The sequence below is a fragment of the Coregonus clupeaformis genome, chromosome 16 (genome assembly GCF_020615455.1).
Source record: "Coregonus clupeaformis isolate EN_2021a chromosome 16, ASM2061545v1, whole genome shotgun sequence".
Taxonomy (NCBI): Eukaryota; Metazoa; Chordata; class Actinopteri; order Salmoniformes; family Salmonidae; genus Coregonus; species Coregonus clupeaformis.
Window position 1 is genome coordinate 14,221,363 of NC_059207.1, and position 13,434 is coordinate 14,234,796.

Consider the following 13,434-nt stretch of genomic DNA (forward strand, 5'->3'; position numbering starts at 1 on the left):
TGTGTGCTGTCAAATCTCAGACAAGTATTGTTGTTCATTTCCAATAATTGCTTTTCAACTGATGAAGATTGCCTGATTGATTTACAATGAGAAGCCCTTGAGTTTTGCTCCTCGGGCCACTAGTTTATGGATTGGTAAATTCACATGGATGATATGTATTTCAAAGAGTTTGTTATGGATTTCCTTTCCACATGCTTCACAGAGCAGGTTGACGTTTATTGGGATGAGTCTTGTCCTGGAGGCAGAACTGAGTGATCTCTGCTAGATGGGCCAGCTGCAAAGTCAACATTGGCTATACTGTAAAGATGAATGAAAGCAAAATTTCACTTAGGGCCCCCAAAAGGCAAGGGCCGGCTCTGACGGCATGTGTGGGTATGGCTGTGGGTACGCAGACCCGTGAGCCACTGCTGCCCACTCATGATGAGTTCAGATTTTTTACAATAGTGTTGTTATTGCTCCAGTAGAAATTATTCAGACAGCGACTATTTCATGATGATAATGTAAAAAAGAAACCTTCACACTTGGGGCCTTCACAAAATGCAAACATAAAGATGTTGATTTCTGGTGCATATCTAGATTAAATTGTTTACAGACTGTAAATGCCGAGGCACTTTGTAGTGACATTTCCCTATGTTTGAAAAGGACTGCTATCTGCCGAGTGCAGACGTGAACTAATCCATCAAACAGCTTTCTTCTAAGCAGCGGCTGTGGCAAAACACAGAAGCCAGGTTAGAAAATAGTTCAAGGCTCCCAACCCTCGCCTGATTCAAAAAGTCCACTTTTGTCTGCTCTTGAATCAGTTCATATTCATTCAAAATACAAAATATGAAGGGAAATCAGAACTCTAGCTCTGAGTGCGACAAAGAGACCAAAAATGCTGGTGGAAATGGTATCCAGTGTGGTGCCGTAATTTCCATATAGATGCTTATAAAAAAGAAAAGGGTAATTGTCTCTGAACTTATAACTGTGGTTGCATAAGTGTGGTCTGATATCTGATATAAAGAGGTTTCTATGAATAAGCAACGCTCAGGGGGATATGCCGGATATTTGGTCATGAGTGACTTCGCTTATTGGACTCGCCACAAAATAAGAGACAGGAAATGAAGGAAATTATTAATCTTCTTCTGTACGACATTTCTGGGAAAAAGTGTGTCATCCATGTTTTCAAGTGAGTGGTCTATCCATATGTGTTAATTGTGATGTCGGCAAGATGTTTCGGATGGAAGTCCAAACATTCCTAATAGCCTCACATTGTGAAATGATGCAGTATATGATTCGATATGAACCCAATATGAGACAATAATAGAGGATTGTATTCTACAGGTACATTTTATTACAAGGACTGATTATACATAAATGTGCGTGGTCTTATTGTTTTCAATTAGAACTTTAGTACTAAATGACAGGAGCTGTGCTTGACTGCACATATAATCTGGCTTACCTACTATTTACCTAAATTGCATATTGTGTACTAATCATACTACATACTATTTAGAACATACTGTTTAGTAAAAACTATTGCCATAATCAACAAATATCAGCATACTAGGCTCATACTACTGAGAATGCGTAATCTAATGCGCAATTACGTTGACTCCCACCATTCGTTCATTTTGGTACAGCGCGTCCCCTCACCTGATTATCAGCTGTTGTCAAACACATTTGTGTCTCAAAAGAATATTATCTTCCTTAATAGTGTACAGCAAATTCTACTAGATGAAAATACAAAATTAATATGACATCCTTGTCAGGTTTTAGGCCATGACTGTTCGGGTTTTGGTCACTAGATGTCCCCATTGCACCTTTTTGTACCTTTTGTTTTTTCTTGATCTAATTATTGTTTGCACCTGTAGGTCATTCCCTTGTTAGTATTTAAACCCTGTGTGTTCCTCAGTTCCTTGCTCAGTGTTTGTAAGTTAGCACCCAGCCCCAGCCCAAGCCTTGTGTTATATGGATATTTCTCTGGTGGGATTTTTACCACTTTGTGGAGTTTCTTTGTTTTTGGAGGTTTTCCTCTTTGTGCCTCTTGGCTTTATTTTTGGACATTGTGGATTTAGTTTCTTTGCCTGAGGATTTTGTTCTTTATTAAACCACCATCTCTAGTACTGCTGTGTCTGCCTCATCTTCTGGGTTCTGACAATTATTAGTGACTGTTTCTCGCACCGGGTCCTGACAGAAACACTGAGCCTCTGGTGGGATTTCTGTCAGGACCCGGTGCGAGAAACAGTCACTAATAATTGTCAGAACCCAGAAGATGAGGCAGACACAGCAGTACTAGAGATGGTGGTTTAATAAAGAACAAAATCTCAGGCAAAGAAACTAAATCCACAATGTCCAAAAATAAAGCTAAGAGGCACAAAGAGGAAAACCTCAAAAACAAAGAAACTCCACAAAGTGGTAAAAATCCCACCAGAGAAATATCCATATAACACAAGGCTTGGGCTGGGGCTGGGTGTAACTTACAAACACTGAGCAAGGAACTGAGGAACACACAGGGTTTAAATACTAACAAGGGAATGACCTACAGGTGCAAACAATAATTAGATCAAGAAAAACAAAAGGTACAAAAAGGTGCAATGGGGACATCTAGTGACCAAACCCGAACAGTCATGGCCAAAACCTGACAGATTCTGTCAGGACCCGGTGCGAGAAACAGTCACTAATAATTGTCAGAACCCAGAAGATGAGGCAGACACAGCAGTACTAGAGATGGTGGTTTAATAAAGAACAAAATCCTCAGGCAAAGAAACTAAATCCACAATGTCCAAAAATAAAGCCAAGAGGCACAAAGAGGAAAACCTCCAAAAACAAAGAAACTCCACAAAGTGGTAAAAAATCCCACCAGAGAAATATCCATATAACACAAGGCTTGGGCTGGGGCTGGGTGCTAACTTACAAACACTGAGCAAGGAACTGAGGAACACACAGGGTTTAAATACTAACAAGGGAATGACCTACAGGTGCAAACAATAATTAGATCAAGAAAAAACAAAAGGTACAAAAAAGGTGCAATGGGGACATCTAGTGACCAAAACCCGAACAGTCATGGCCAAAACCTGACAATCCTGGCATTTAAAGCATACAAATGTTTTTCGCAATTTCACATACTATAAATATTTTTTTTGTTGCATACCTAAAATTGTATTGTTTATTTTATTGATTTATTTTACCTTTATTTTGACAGGGAAGTCATACTGAGACTAGGGTCTCTTGTACAGATGAGCCCTGCATAAATACATCAAACACATACAATATAAAAAATTACAAAACATATTAAGAAAAACAGACACATTTATGAACATAGAGATCTCCGATCATTACTCTGAACTGACCAAGGGGGGCCAGAACATCTCATTTCAGAGAGCTCTGTAAGTTGTTCCACATAAAGGGCGCAAAAAAAACTAAAAGCAGCTTTACCCAACTCTGTGGAGACTGAAGGGGCCTCCTGTCACGCCCTGGCTCTGGGGACTCTTTAATGTTGAGCCAGGGTGTTAGTTCCTATGATTAGTTGTTCCTTGTTTTCTGTCTAGATCGTTTAGATCTATGTTGGCCAGGGTGGTTCCCGATCAGAGGCAGCTGTTGCTCGTTGTCTCTGATTGGGAACCATACTTAGGCAGCCTGTTTTGCACAGTTGATTGTGGGATCTTGTTCTGTATAGGTTTGTGTTGGTGAACCTTTAGACTTCACGTGTTGTTTTGTTGTTGGTGTAAAGTACTCATTAAAAGATGTACGCCTATCACGCTGCACCTTGGTCTGCCTCTTACAACAGTCGTGACACCTCCAGTGTTATCCAACCCTGAGACCCTGTTTGGTAATGTATACGTCTAAATTGAATTAATGATGATAGATACATAGGACGTTTCTGCATGTGTGCTTTGTAGATAAACACAAGAAAGAGCTGCTCTCTCCTTACATACAAAGAGGCCCAACACACGTCTATAACCATCACCAGTAATACACCTAAGAGCACAATTGAAAACAGCACTAGTGCTTTAAGTGTAGATGCTGCTGTATGCATGTAGATAATATCCATATAATCTAAAATCGACATAAAAGTGGCCTGGAGAATTTCCTTCCTATTAACAAAAGTTAGACATGCTTTGTTTCTGTCAAATAAATCAACCTTGAACTTCAACTTCTTCACCAGCTCAGTGACATGTTCTTTAAATTACAGTTTGTCATCAAGCCAGACACCAAGATATTTGTAGGAAGGAACTTAATCAATTTGTGTACCAATCAAACTAGTCATTACAAATTATTTTCAATCTGGTTATGGGACCTAGAAAAAAGCATTGTTTTGTTTGCATTTAGCACTAACTTTAGATCCAATAGTGACCGCTGCAGTGCTTGGAAATTAGACTTCAAATGTGAAAAGGCTTGGCCAACCGATGGGGCAATGGAATACAACACAGTATCATCTGCATACAAATGAATATATATTCTCGAACAACCCATGAATCCTCACAACAATTTCCACGACACACAGATAAATACCCTTGTGGATTTAGATACAGAAAGATGGTTAGAGTACGAAAGAAAGAAAGAAAGAAAGAAAGAAAGAAAGAAAGAAAGAAAGAAAGAAAGAAAGAAAGAAAGAAAGAAAGAAAGAAAGAAAGAAAGAAAGAAAGAAATGGAATGATCCCATTCCCTAAATCCCTCACAAAATGAAAGAATGTTCTTGCCCTGTTTGCCAGCACTAACTACCAACTCTTCTGTACACAGAAGAGCCAGACAAGGCTGATCATAGAAGAGAAGAGAAGGACGAGAAAAACACAGCACTTACTGTATTGGCAGTTCCTTCCCATATACTCCCCAGGGCATTCGCAAGAGTAGTTGGCAACCAGATCTGTGCAGATGCCCCCATTTTTACACGGGTCTCTCTCACATTCGTTAACATCTGCAAGAGCCAAGAAAACAGAAAAGAGGCACATTAATTTATTTGAAGCAGAAATGTTTGCAATTAGCAGGACATGGTTCTCATTAGCATGCATTGGTGGGGAACATCTATTGAATTTGCTACATTTGATCCTTGATTCTGCCTCCCCAAGATGCTGTCGCTGAGACGGAGGGGCTGGCTTCCTGAAGCTATAAATCAAATGGTTTCCTGGGATCGACCGTTAATGCTACCCACCAATTTATGTTTGGGACTTTCAACAAACATATATAGCAGGCTACTGCACAACTACTGTGTAGAGTTGAGCAACGCAATATAAATAACTTACATTAGGTTACGATTTAAGGAATGTAAGGAATGTACCCATCTTCAATCTAAATGGAACTAGCTGGTCTCATGCCATTTCATTTACAGATCACAGAACAGTGACGCATGTCAGCCATCATGTTCTTTTGAGGCAGATCGAAATCAGTGCTGTACTTTTTACTTTCTAAATTCACCGTTGGTCCACAGTCTCTGTTCGCTATGTCTGTGATCTGTTTACTGACGTCAGTTAGTGTTTGGGGCCAAGTCCTGCTGAGAATAACCTGCTGTGAATCGGATGTGTTTCATGATAGGAGATCTCATAAAGGAATCCACTTTATGGCATCCTGCCAGTCTCATGCACACAAGAAAAAGGTTGGAATAGATTTTGAGAAGAACCATAACTTGGCATTTGGAAACATACACATAAGCAAAGGTCTCATTCCCCCCTCTAGTAAAGTGAGTACTAAGACACTTAATCCCACTCTAAAGCATGCCCCTACTCTTCAGTGACTAATACACACTGATTTCATGAATATGGAACAAACTCTGCAAGCTTAAGAACTCAAATATGAATAAGGTATAAGCCTGTTAGGATGTTTCATCTTTCTGAGATGTTATCTTCAACATCTAAGTGCAGTATCCGAGCTAACACATCCATAATAGCACACATGCCCTCGGATCAGCTGATGGCATTTGGCCAAGCCCACAGCATACAATCAAAACTCTAAATTAGAGTTTTCTGTCTATTTAGCAGCGTGACAAGACTGTTGAAAGACAAATGCAATAATGCGTTCTAAAAGTTGCGGAAAGTCACATCCACAAAGGTATACCTATGTCTATAGTGGCATGTGCCGTTTTCATGTGCTACCGTGTTCCAGACGTGTCCCAGACACTGTGATATTCAAAGAGCACATATACCTATGGAGCCACCACTCATATGATGCATGTGATGATGGAGAGAATACCCCTGCTGAGATTAACCTTCTCAACCTGACGGTGGTTAGAATTCAAACACTGAAACAAATAAAGATAAGTCCTCCATAACTGAGTAGAATCAGATAGAACATGCACCCCGCTGGGGAACAAAGAGAATAACAGTATATTTTGAAAAGCATATCATCTGGACCATATGTCCAAAGTGAGAAAGACAAGGGCTTTCACTGTTGCCACTACATACATAGACATTGGTGGGTCATTCCACGAAAATAGTATATTTTTAAGTAGAAATTGTGCATCAAAATTGAATAAAAAAAACATGTTATATTATATGAAGTGCCTTTTAATATAGATCACATGGAGAATTTTTTTGACATGTCCCTCTGTCAACCCTGTGTCACTTCAAGGAATATTTTAACCCACTTAATCGTTTCACCATCATTGTAAAGCCCTAGTTTTTTGTGTTGCTTTGACAAAGTTTCGGAAGATTAGTGATTCATTTACGTACAGTATGTCCCTCATTTTAAGGTCAACCCTGTTACGTGAACTGAACTCTCATTTTAATGTGGTGAAACTATTAAAAAATACAAATTCTAAAGAAACATTGAACATCTAATAGTCAAATCATAGACTAAAATCAGGTGAGCTGGTTCTACTCTTTTTGGCAATTTTGTCATCTAAGGGCAGTATCCAAGCTAACACATCCATAACACACATTACCTCACATCAGCTGATGGCATTTGGCCAAGCGCGCAGCATACAATCAAAATGAGGGTTTACTGTCTATATCTGAATGGAATTCCGATAGACTTAGCAGCGTGATGAGACTGTTGCAAGAAGCACGCAATACTGCATTCTGAAAGTTGAGGAACATCACATCCAGGTTGGTATGCCTGTCTATTGTGGCATGTGAAGTTTTCATGTGCTCCCTTGACAATGTTTCAGACACCGTTATGGGAACACATTAGTACTCATTTAGGCTCACATCCCATATATCCACTGTTCTATTCACAGAGCACATAGACCTATGGAGCACCAGTCACAGTAGCCCACCACTCATATGATGCGTGTGATGATGGAGAGAATACCCATGCTGCGATGAACCTTCTCAACCTGACGGTGAAAGCACTGAAAGCACTGAAAGCACTGAAACAGAGTAGAATCAGATAGAACATGCACCCCGCTGGGAAACAAAGAGAATTATGTTATATTTTGAAAAGCATATCATCTGGACCACATGTCCAAAGTGAGAAAGACAAGGGCTTTCACTGTTGCCACTACAGACATAGACATTGATATTGGCCTTGCATGGTAGGTAGGTAGTTAGGTGGCTGTGGAGTTCTGCAGAACAAAAGGACACCTCAGGGTTCAGTCCTGTTCGATTACACTTAAGAGGTGACACAATTCCTCTTTCAACTTTGGGAGTGGGTCATTTAGCCAACACTCTTATCCAGGAGGAATTAGAGTAAAGCATCTTGCTCAAGGGCACATCAGCAGATTTTTCACCTAGTCTGCTCAGGGATTCAAACCAGCAACCTTTCAGTTACTGGCCCAACACTCTTAACCACTAGTCTACATGCCACCCTGAAACAAACCTGACCAACTGCTCAGTTTGGGGAGACAAAGTAAAGGAGTGTTAGGACGCGCTAAATTCAACTAGGCTGTATCTGTCACGACTTCCTCCGAAGCTGCCTCCTCTCCTTGTTCGGGCAGGCTTCGGCGTTCGTCATCACCGGCCTTCTAGCCACTACCGCTCCATATCTCATCATTCCATTTGTTTTGTCTTGTTTATTACACACACCTGGTTCATATCCCCTCATCAGTACCTGTATAAGTGTTCCCTCTGCCCCCTTGTCTTTGTGTGAGATTGTTTATTGTGGAGGATAGTGAAGCTCGGTGGAGCTCCGTGTATTTTGTATCGCCGGGATATTTCCCCGTGTGCCTTGTATTTTTCCAGTGCGCCTGTTTTGCGCACTAGAGTGTTTTTGACACATTTCTGCATAACTCTGTATTTGCGGAATAAAGCCTGTTATTCTGTGATTTACCCTCCTGCGCCTGACTCCTTCGACATCACCTCATCACAGTGTCCCACAGTTTTCAACTGATTCCATTCATGATGACTTGGATTAAATCATGCATGAAACACCTCTCTGATATATCCAAGTGGTATTTTGGGCATGCTGACATACTATTACTAACACATGTTGCTGATCATTGTTGTCAATAGGAGACCCCTGCAAAGTGACGCTAATAGTGTGATAATATTAATTTGAAAGGAATCCAAAGAAACACTGTAATGCTGCCGAGGTGAGTAGAGCATATTTCCTGTTGGAGATCTTGGCTGTAACTGTGCTCTGTGGTGGCACCAAAGGACAATTACAGGTAATTATCCGTCCATGCAAAGGACAGCGTGATTGAAATGAGAGCACCCGGTTAGACACCTTGTCCCCCACTGACTAACACATTATTAGCTGCGAAATGAATAAACAAGCACTTGTCGGAGGGACGCCATCTTGATAGCAGGAGGCTGTCGCAATCAAGGAGGATTATGTTTTAATTAATTCAACCTAGAGGGGCCTAACAATCTCGTTAAGAAATATTAACCTGACAAACACTGACTAGTTTCTGCACTATTCACGACAACAAGGGCCAATCATCATTAAAGCTGAGATTTTCAAAATGTTTTTCAAACTCATTATTCATAGAATTGCATGGAGAAGAAAACAAAACACTATGAATTATCAAAGAGGGGTCTACTCACACCAAAGTGAGTCTAATATGTAAAACAAAAAAACAAATGCCATTCAGAGCTGAACATACAGCACAGTATCGAATTGGCTGATTGGGATACTCAGATGGGTATTTAATAGGGTTCCCACCTGCCTGTGTCCAGATGTGGGATCTCACGGACAGAAATGGTTGCATTTGTCTCTATCTCAGCCTCTCTTTTTGAGGTCATTCAAGCGTCTTAAATATATTGCACTTACCATGCAGCCGTATGGCTAAATGTAATCTATATTTATCCCATAAATGAACGTCATTAGTAGTACAACACATGCCTGTTATACATCACTGGCATCAATAGAACCATAGCAGGCAGAATACACATGTATGACACCACAAGTACCATAAGAGGTATAGCAACATTAAGGCTGTTTTATTCAGTTTAAAATATTACATGGCATTACATTTTATAACACTTTGCTCAATACATTTAATGTGTTCCCTCAGGACACTACTCCACTATCACATATTTACAATACAACATCCATGTGTACGTGTGTGTAGAGTGCGTGTCTTATCATGTGTCTGTGCCTGTGTGTGTCTCTTAAGTCCCCACTGTTCCATAAGGTGTATTTTTATATGTTTTTAAAATGTATCTGATTCTACTGCTTGCATCAGTTACCTGATATGGAATAGAGTTCCATGAAGCCATGGCTCTATGTAGTACCGTGCGCCTCCCATAGTCTGTTCTTGACTTGGGGATTGTGAAGAGACCTTTGTTGGCATGTCTTGTGGGGTATGCATGGGTGTCCGAGCTGTGTGCTAGTAGTTTAAACAGACACCTCGGTGCATTCAGCATGTCAACACTTCTTATACAGTGGGGAAAAAAAGTATTTAGTCAGCCACCAATTGTGCAAGTTCTCCCACTTAAAAAGATGAGAGAGGCCTGTAATTTTCATCATAGGTACATGTCAACTATGACAGACAAAATTAGAATTTTTTTTCCAGAAAATCACATTGTAGGACTTTTTATGAATTTATTTGCAAATTATGGTGGAAAATAAGTATTTGGTAAATAACAAAAGTTTCTCAATACTTTGTTATATACCCCTTGTTGGCAATGACACAGGTCAAACGTTTTCTGTAAGTCTTCACAAGGTTTTCACACACTGTTGCTGGTATTTTGGCCCATTCCTCCATGCAGATCTCCTCTAGAGCAGTGATGTTTTGGGGCTGTCGCTGGGCAACACGGACTTTCAACTCCCTCCAAAGATTTTCTATGGGGTTGAGATCTGGAGACTGGCTAGGCCACTCCAGGACCTTGAAATGCTTCTTACGAAGCCACTCCTTCGTTGCCCGGGAGGTGTGTTTGGGATCATTGTCATGCTAAAAGACCCAGCCACGTTTCATCTTCAATGCCCTTGCTGAATGAAGGAGGTTTTCACTCAAAATCTCACGATACATGGCCCCATTCATTCTTTCCTTTACACGGATCAGTCGTCCTGGTCCCATTGCAGAAAAACAGCCCCAAAGCATGAAGTTTCCACCCCCATGCTTCACAGTAGGTATGGTGTTCTTTGGATGCAACTCAGCATTCTTTGTCCTCAAAACACGATGAGTTGAGTTTTTACCAAAAAGTTATATTTTGGTTTCATCTGACCATATGACATTCTCCCAATCCTCTTCTGGATCATCCAAATGCACTCTAGCAAACTTCAGACGGGCCTGGACATGTACTGGCTTAAGCAGGGGGACACGTCTGGCAATGCAGGATTTGAGTCCCTGGCGGAGTAGTGTGTTACTGATGGTAGGCTTTGTTACTTTGGTCCCAGCTCTCTGCAGGTCATTCACTAGGTCCCCCCGTGTGGTTCTGGGATTTTTGCTCACCGTTCTTGTGATCATTTTGACCCCACGGGGTGAGATCTTGCGTGGAGCCCCAGATCGAGGGAGATTATCAGTGGTCTTGTATGTCTTCCATTTCCTAATAATTGCTCCCACAGTTGATTTCTTCAAACCAAGCTGCTTACCTATTGCAGATTCAGTCTTCCCAGCCTGGTGCAGGTCTACAATTTTGTTTCTGGTGTCCTTTGACAGCTCTTTGGTCTTGACCATAGTGGAGTTTGGAGTGTGACTGTTTGAGGTTGTGGACAGGTGTCTTTTATACTGATAACAAGTTCAAACAGGTGCCATTAATACAGGTAACGAGTGGAGGACAGAGGAGCCTCTTAAAGAAGAAGTTACAGGTCTGTGAGAGCCAGAAATATTGCTTGTTTGTAGGTGACCAAATACTTATTTTCCACCATAATTTGCAAATAAATTCATTAAAAATCCTACAATGTGATTTTCTGGATTTTTTTTTCTCAATTTGTCTGTCATAGTTGACGTGTACCTATGATGAAAATGACAGGCCTCTCTCATCTTTTTAAGTGGGAGAACTTGCACAATTGGTGGCTGACTAAATACTTTTTTTCCCCACTGTAAAACCAAGGAGTGATGAAGTCAATCTCTCCTCCACTTTGAGCCATGAGAGAATCACATGCATATTATTAACGTTAGCTTTCCGTGTACATTTAAGCGCCAACCATGCTGCCCTTGTCACGATCGTCGTTAAGAGAGGAGGACCAAGGTGCAGCGTGATGAACGAACATGTTTATTTATCATTAGCGATAAACACGGACAGTAAACAAAAACAACAAACGACTCGTAACGTCCTAGGTAACATAGACCAACACGGAACAAGAACCCACAAACACAAAGGGAAAAACAGACAGTTTAAATATGGCTCCCATTCAGAGACAACCAGCCACAGCTGACACTCGTTGCCTCTGATTGGGAGTCACTCAGGCCAACATAGAAACAGAACAACTAGAACCCCCAACATAGAAATATAACACATAGAATGAACACACCCTGGCTCAACATATAGAGTCCCAGCGCCAGGGTGTGACAGTACCCCCCCCTAAAGGCGCGGACTGCGACCGCGCCTCAACCAGAGCAAAACAGGGGAGGGCTGGGTGGGCATTCGTCCTCGGCGGCGGTTCTGGCTCCGGGCTTGCCCACCACCCTCCAATAAGCCCCCCATAGCGCCCCTGGTCCGGTCTGGCCCCGCTGGCTGGAGCTGAACTGGACGTAGCAGGAGCGGTTAGCTTCAGCTCCGTTGTGGAGCGGTTGACCGGTACCTGATTAGGCACCGGTGACCCAGGCACGGGTTGTGCCGGACTGACGACGCGCACCCCTGGCTTGGTGCGTGAGGCAGGAACGGACCGGACCGGGCTGACAATGCGCACCCCTGGCTTGGCGCGTGGAGCAGCAACGGGCCGGACCGGGCTGACGATGCGCACCCCTGGCTTGGTGCGTGGAGCCGGAACGGGCCTCACTGGACTGACGACTCGCACCCCTGGCTTGGTGCGAGTAGCAGGAACGGGCTGGACCAGGCTGACCACTCGCACCCCTGGCTTGGTGCGTGGAGCCGGAACGGGCCTCACCGGACTGACGACTCGCACCCCTGGCTTGGTGCGTGGAGCCGGAACGGGCCTCACCGGACTGACGACTCGCACCCCTGGCTTGGTGCGTGGAGCAGCAACGGGCTTTACCAGGCTGACGACTCGCACCCCTGGCTTGGTGCGAGTAGCAGGAACAGGCCGGGCCGGGCTGGCGATGCGCACCGTAGGCCTGGTGCGAGGGGCAGGAACAGGCCGGGCCGGGCTGGCGACGCACACCGTAGGCTTGGTGCGAGGGGCAGGAACAGGCCGGGCCGGGCTGGCGACGCACACCATAGGCTTGGTGCGAGGGGCAGGAACAGGCCGGGCCGGGCTGGCGATGCGCACCATAGGCTTGGTGCGAGGGGCAGGAACAGGCCGGACCGGGCTGTGGAGACGGATAGGAGACCTGGAGTGAAGAGCGGCCACAACCCGTCCTGGCTGAATGCCTACCTTCACACACTCGGTGTGAGGCATCCGCACAGGACGCACAGGGCTGTGTACCCGTACTGGCATAACAGCACGTGACACTGGCGCAGGATATCCGGGACCGCGGAGAGGCATTGGAGACCACGAGCGTTGAGCCGGCACACTCCGTCCTGGCTGCATACCCACCTTCGCACGACACGTGCGGGGTGCTCGCACAGGACGTACCGGACTATGCCGGACCACTCGTGGCACCGTACGCCGCTCCGCATACCGCGGAACCTGCCCCGTCCCATGCTGCCATGCCTGAGTACGGGAAGTTGGTTCCGCTCTCCATCCAGGCTCCGCCAACCTGCCTTCTGGCCCCCCAAACCCGGTGGCCTCCTCTCCAAATCGCCCTGTGGCAGCCTCCTGCTGCCCAGCCGCCCATGCCGTGTGCCCCCCCCTAAACATTTTTTTGGGGTTGCCTCTCGTCCGTCCGACGATGACACTGCTGACGCCGCTGCTCCTCTCTCGCCAGGGCCTTAATCCTAGCCCATGGCCCTTTGCCCCCGAGCATGTCCTCCCAGGACCACGATTTGCCCACCTGGGCCATCGCCAACCTCTCCATCTCCTTTCCCGGCGCTTCCTCCCATGTCCAGTCTGCCTGCTCCTGGACACGCTGCTTGG

The 13,434-nt window shown here is 44.0% G+C and overlaps 1 protein-coding gene across 1 annotated transcript in view; it reads right to left on the reverse strand.

Annotated features, from left to right (window-relative positions):
- The window catches only part of LOC121585229 (EGF-like repeat and discoidin I-like domain-containing protein 3), a 214,043-nt gene that overhangs the window by 110,847 nt on the left and 89,762 nt on the right, over positions 1–13,434 (reverse strand). The window contains exon 4 of the mRNA XM_041901673.2: positions 4,784–4,897. Coding sequence (XP_041757607.1) covers positions 4,784–4,897 — 114 coding nt within the window. The remainder of the gene's footprint in view (positions 1–4,783; positions 4,898–13,434) is intronic.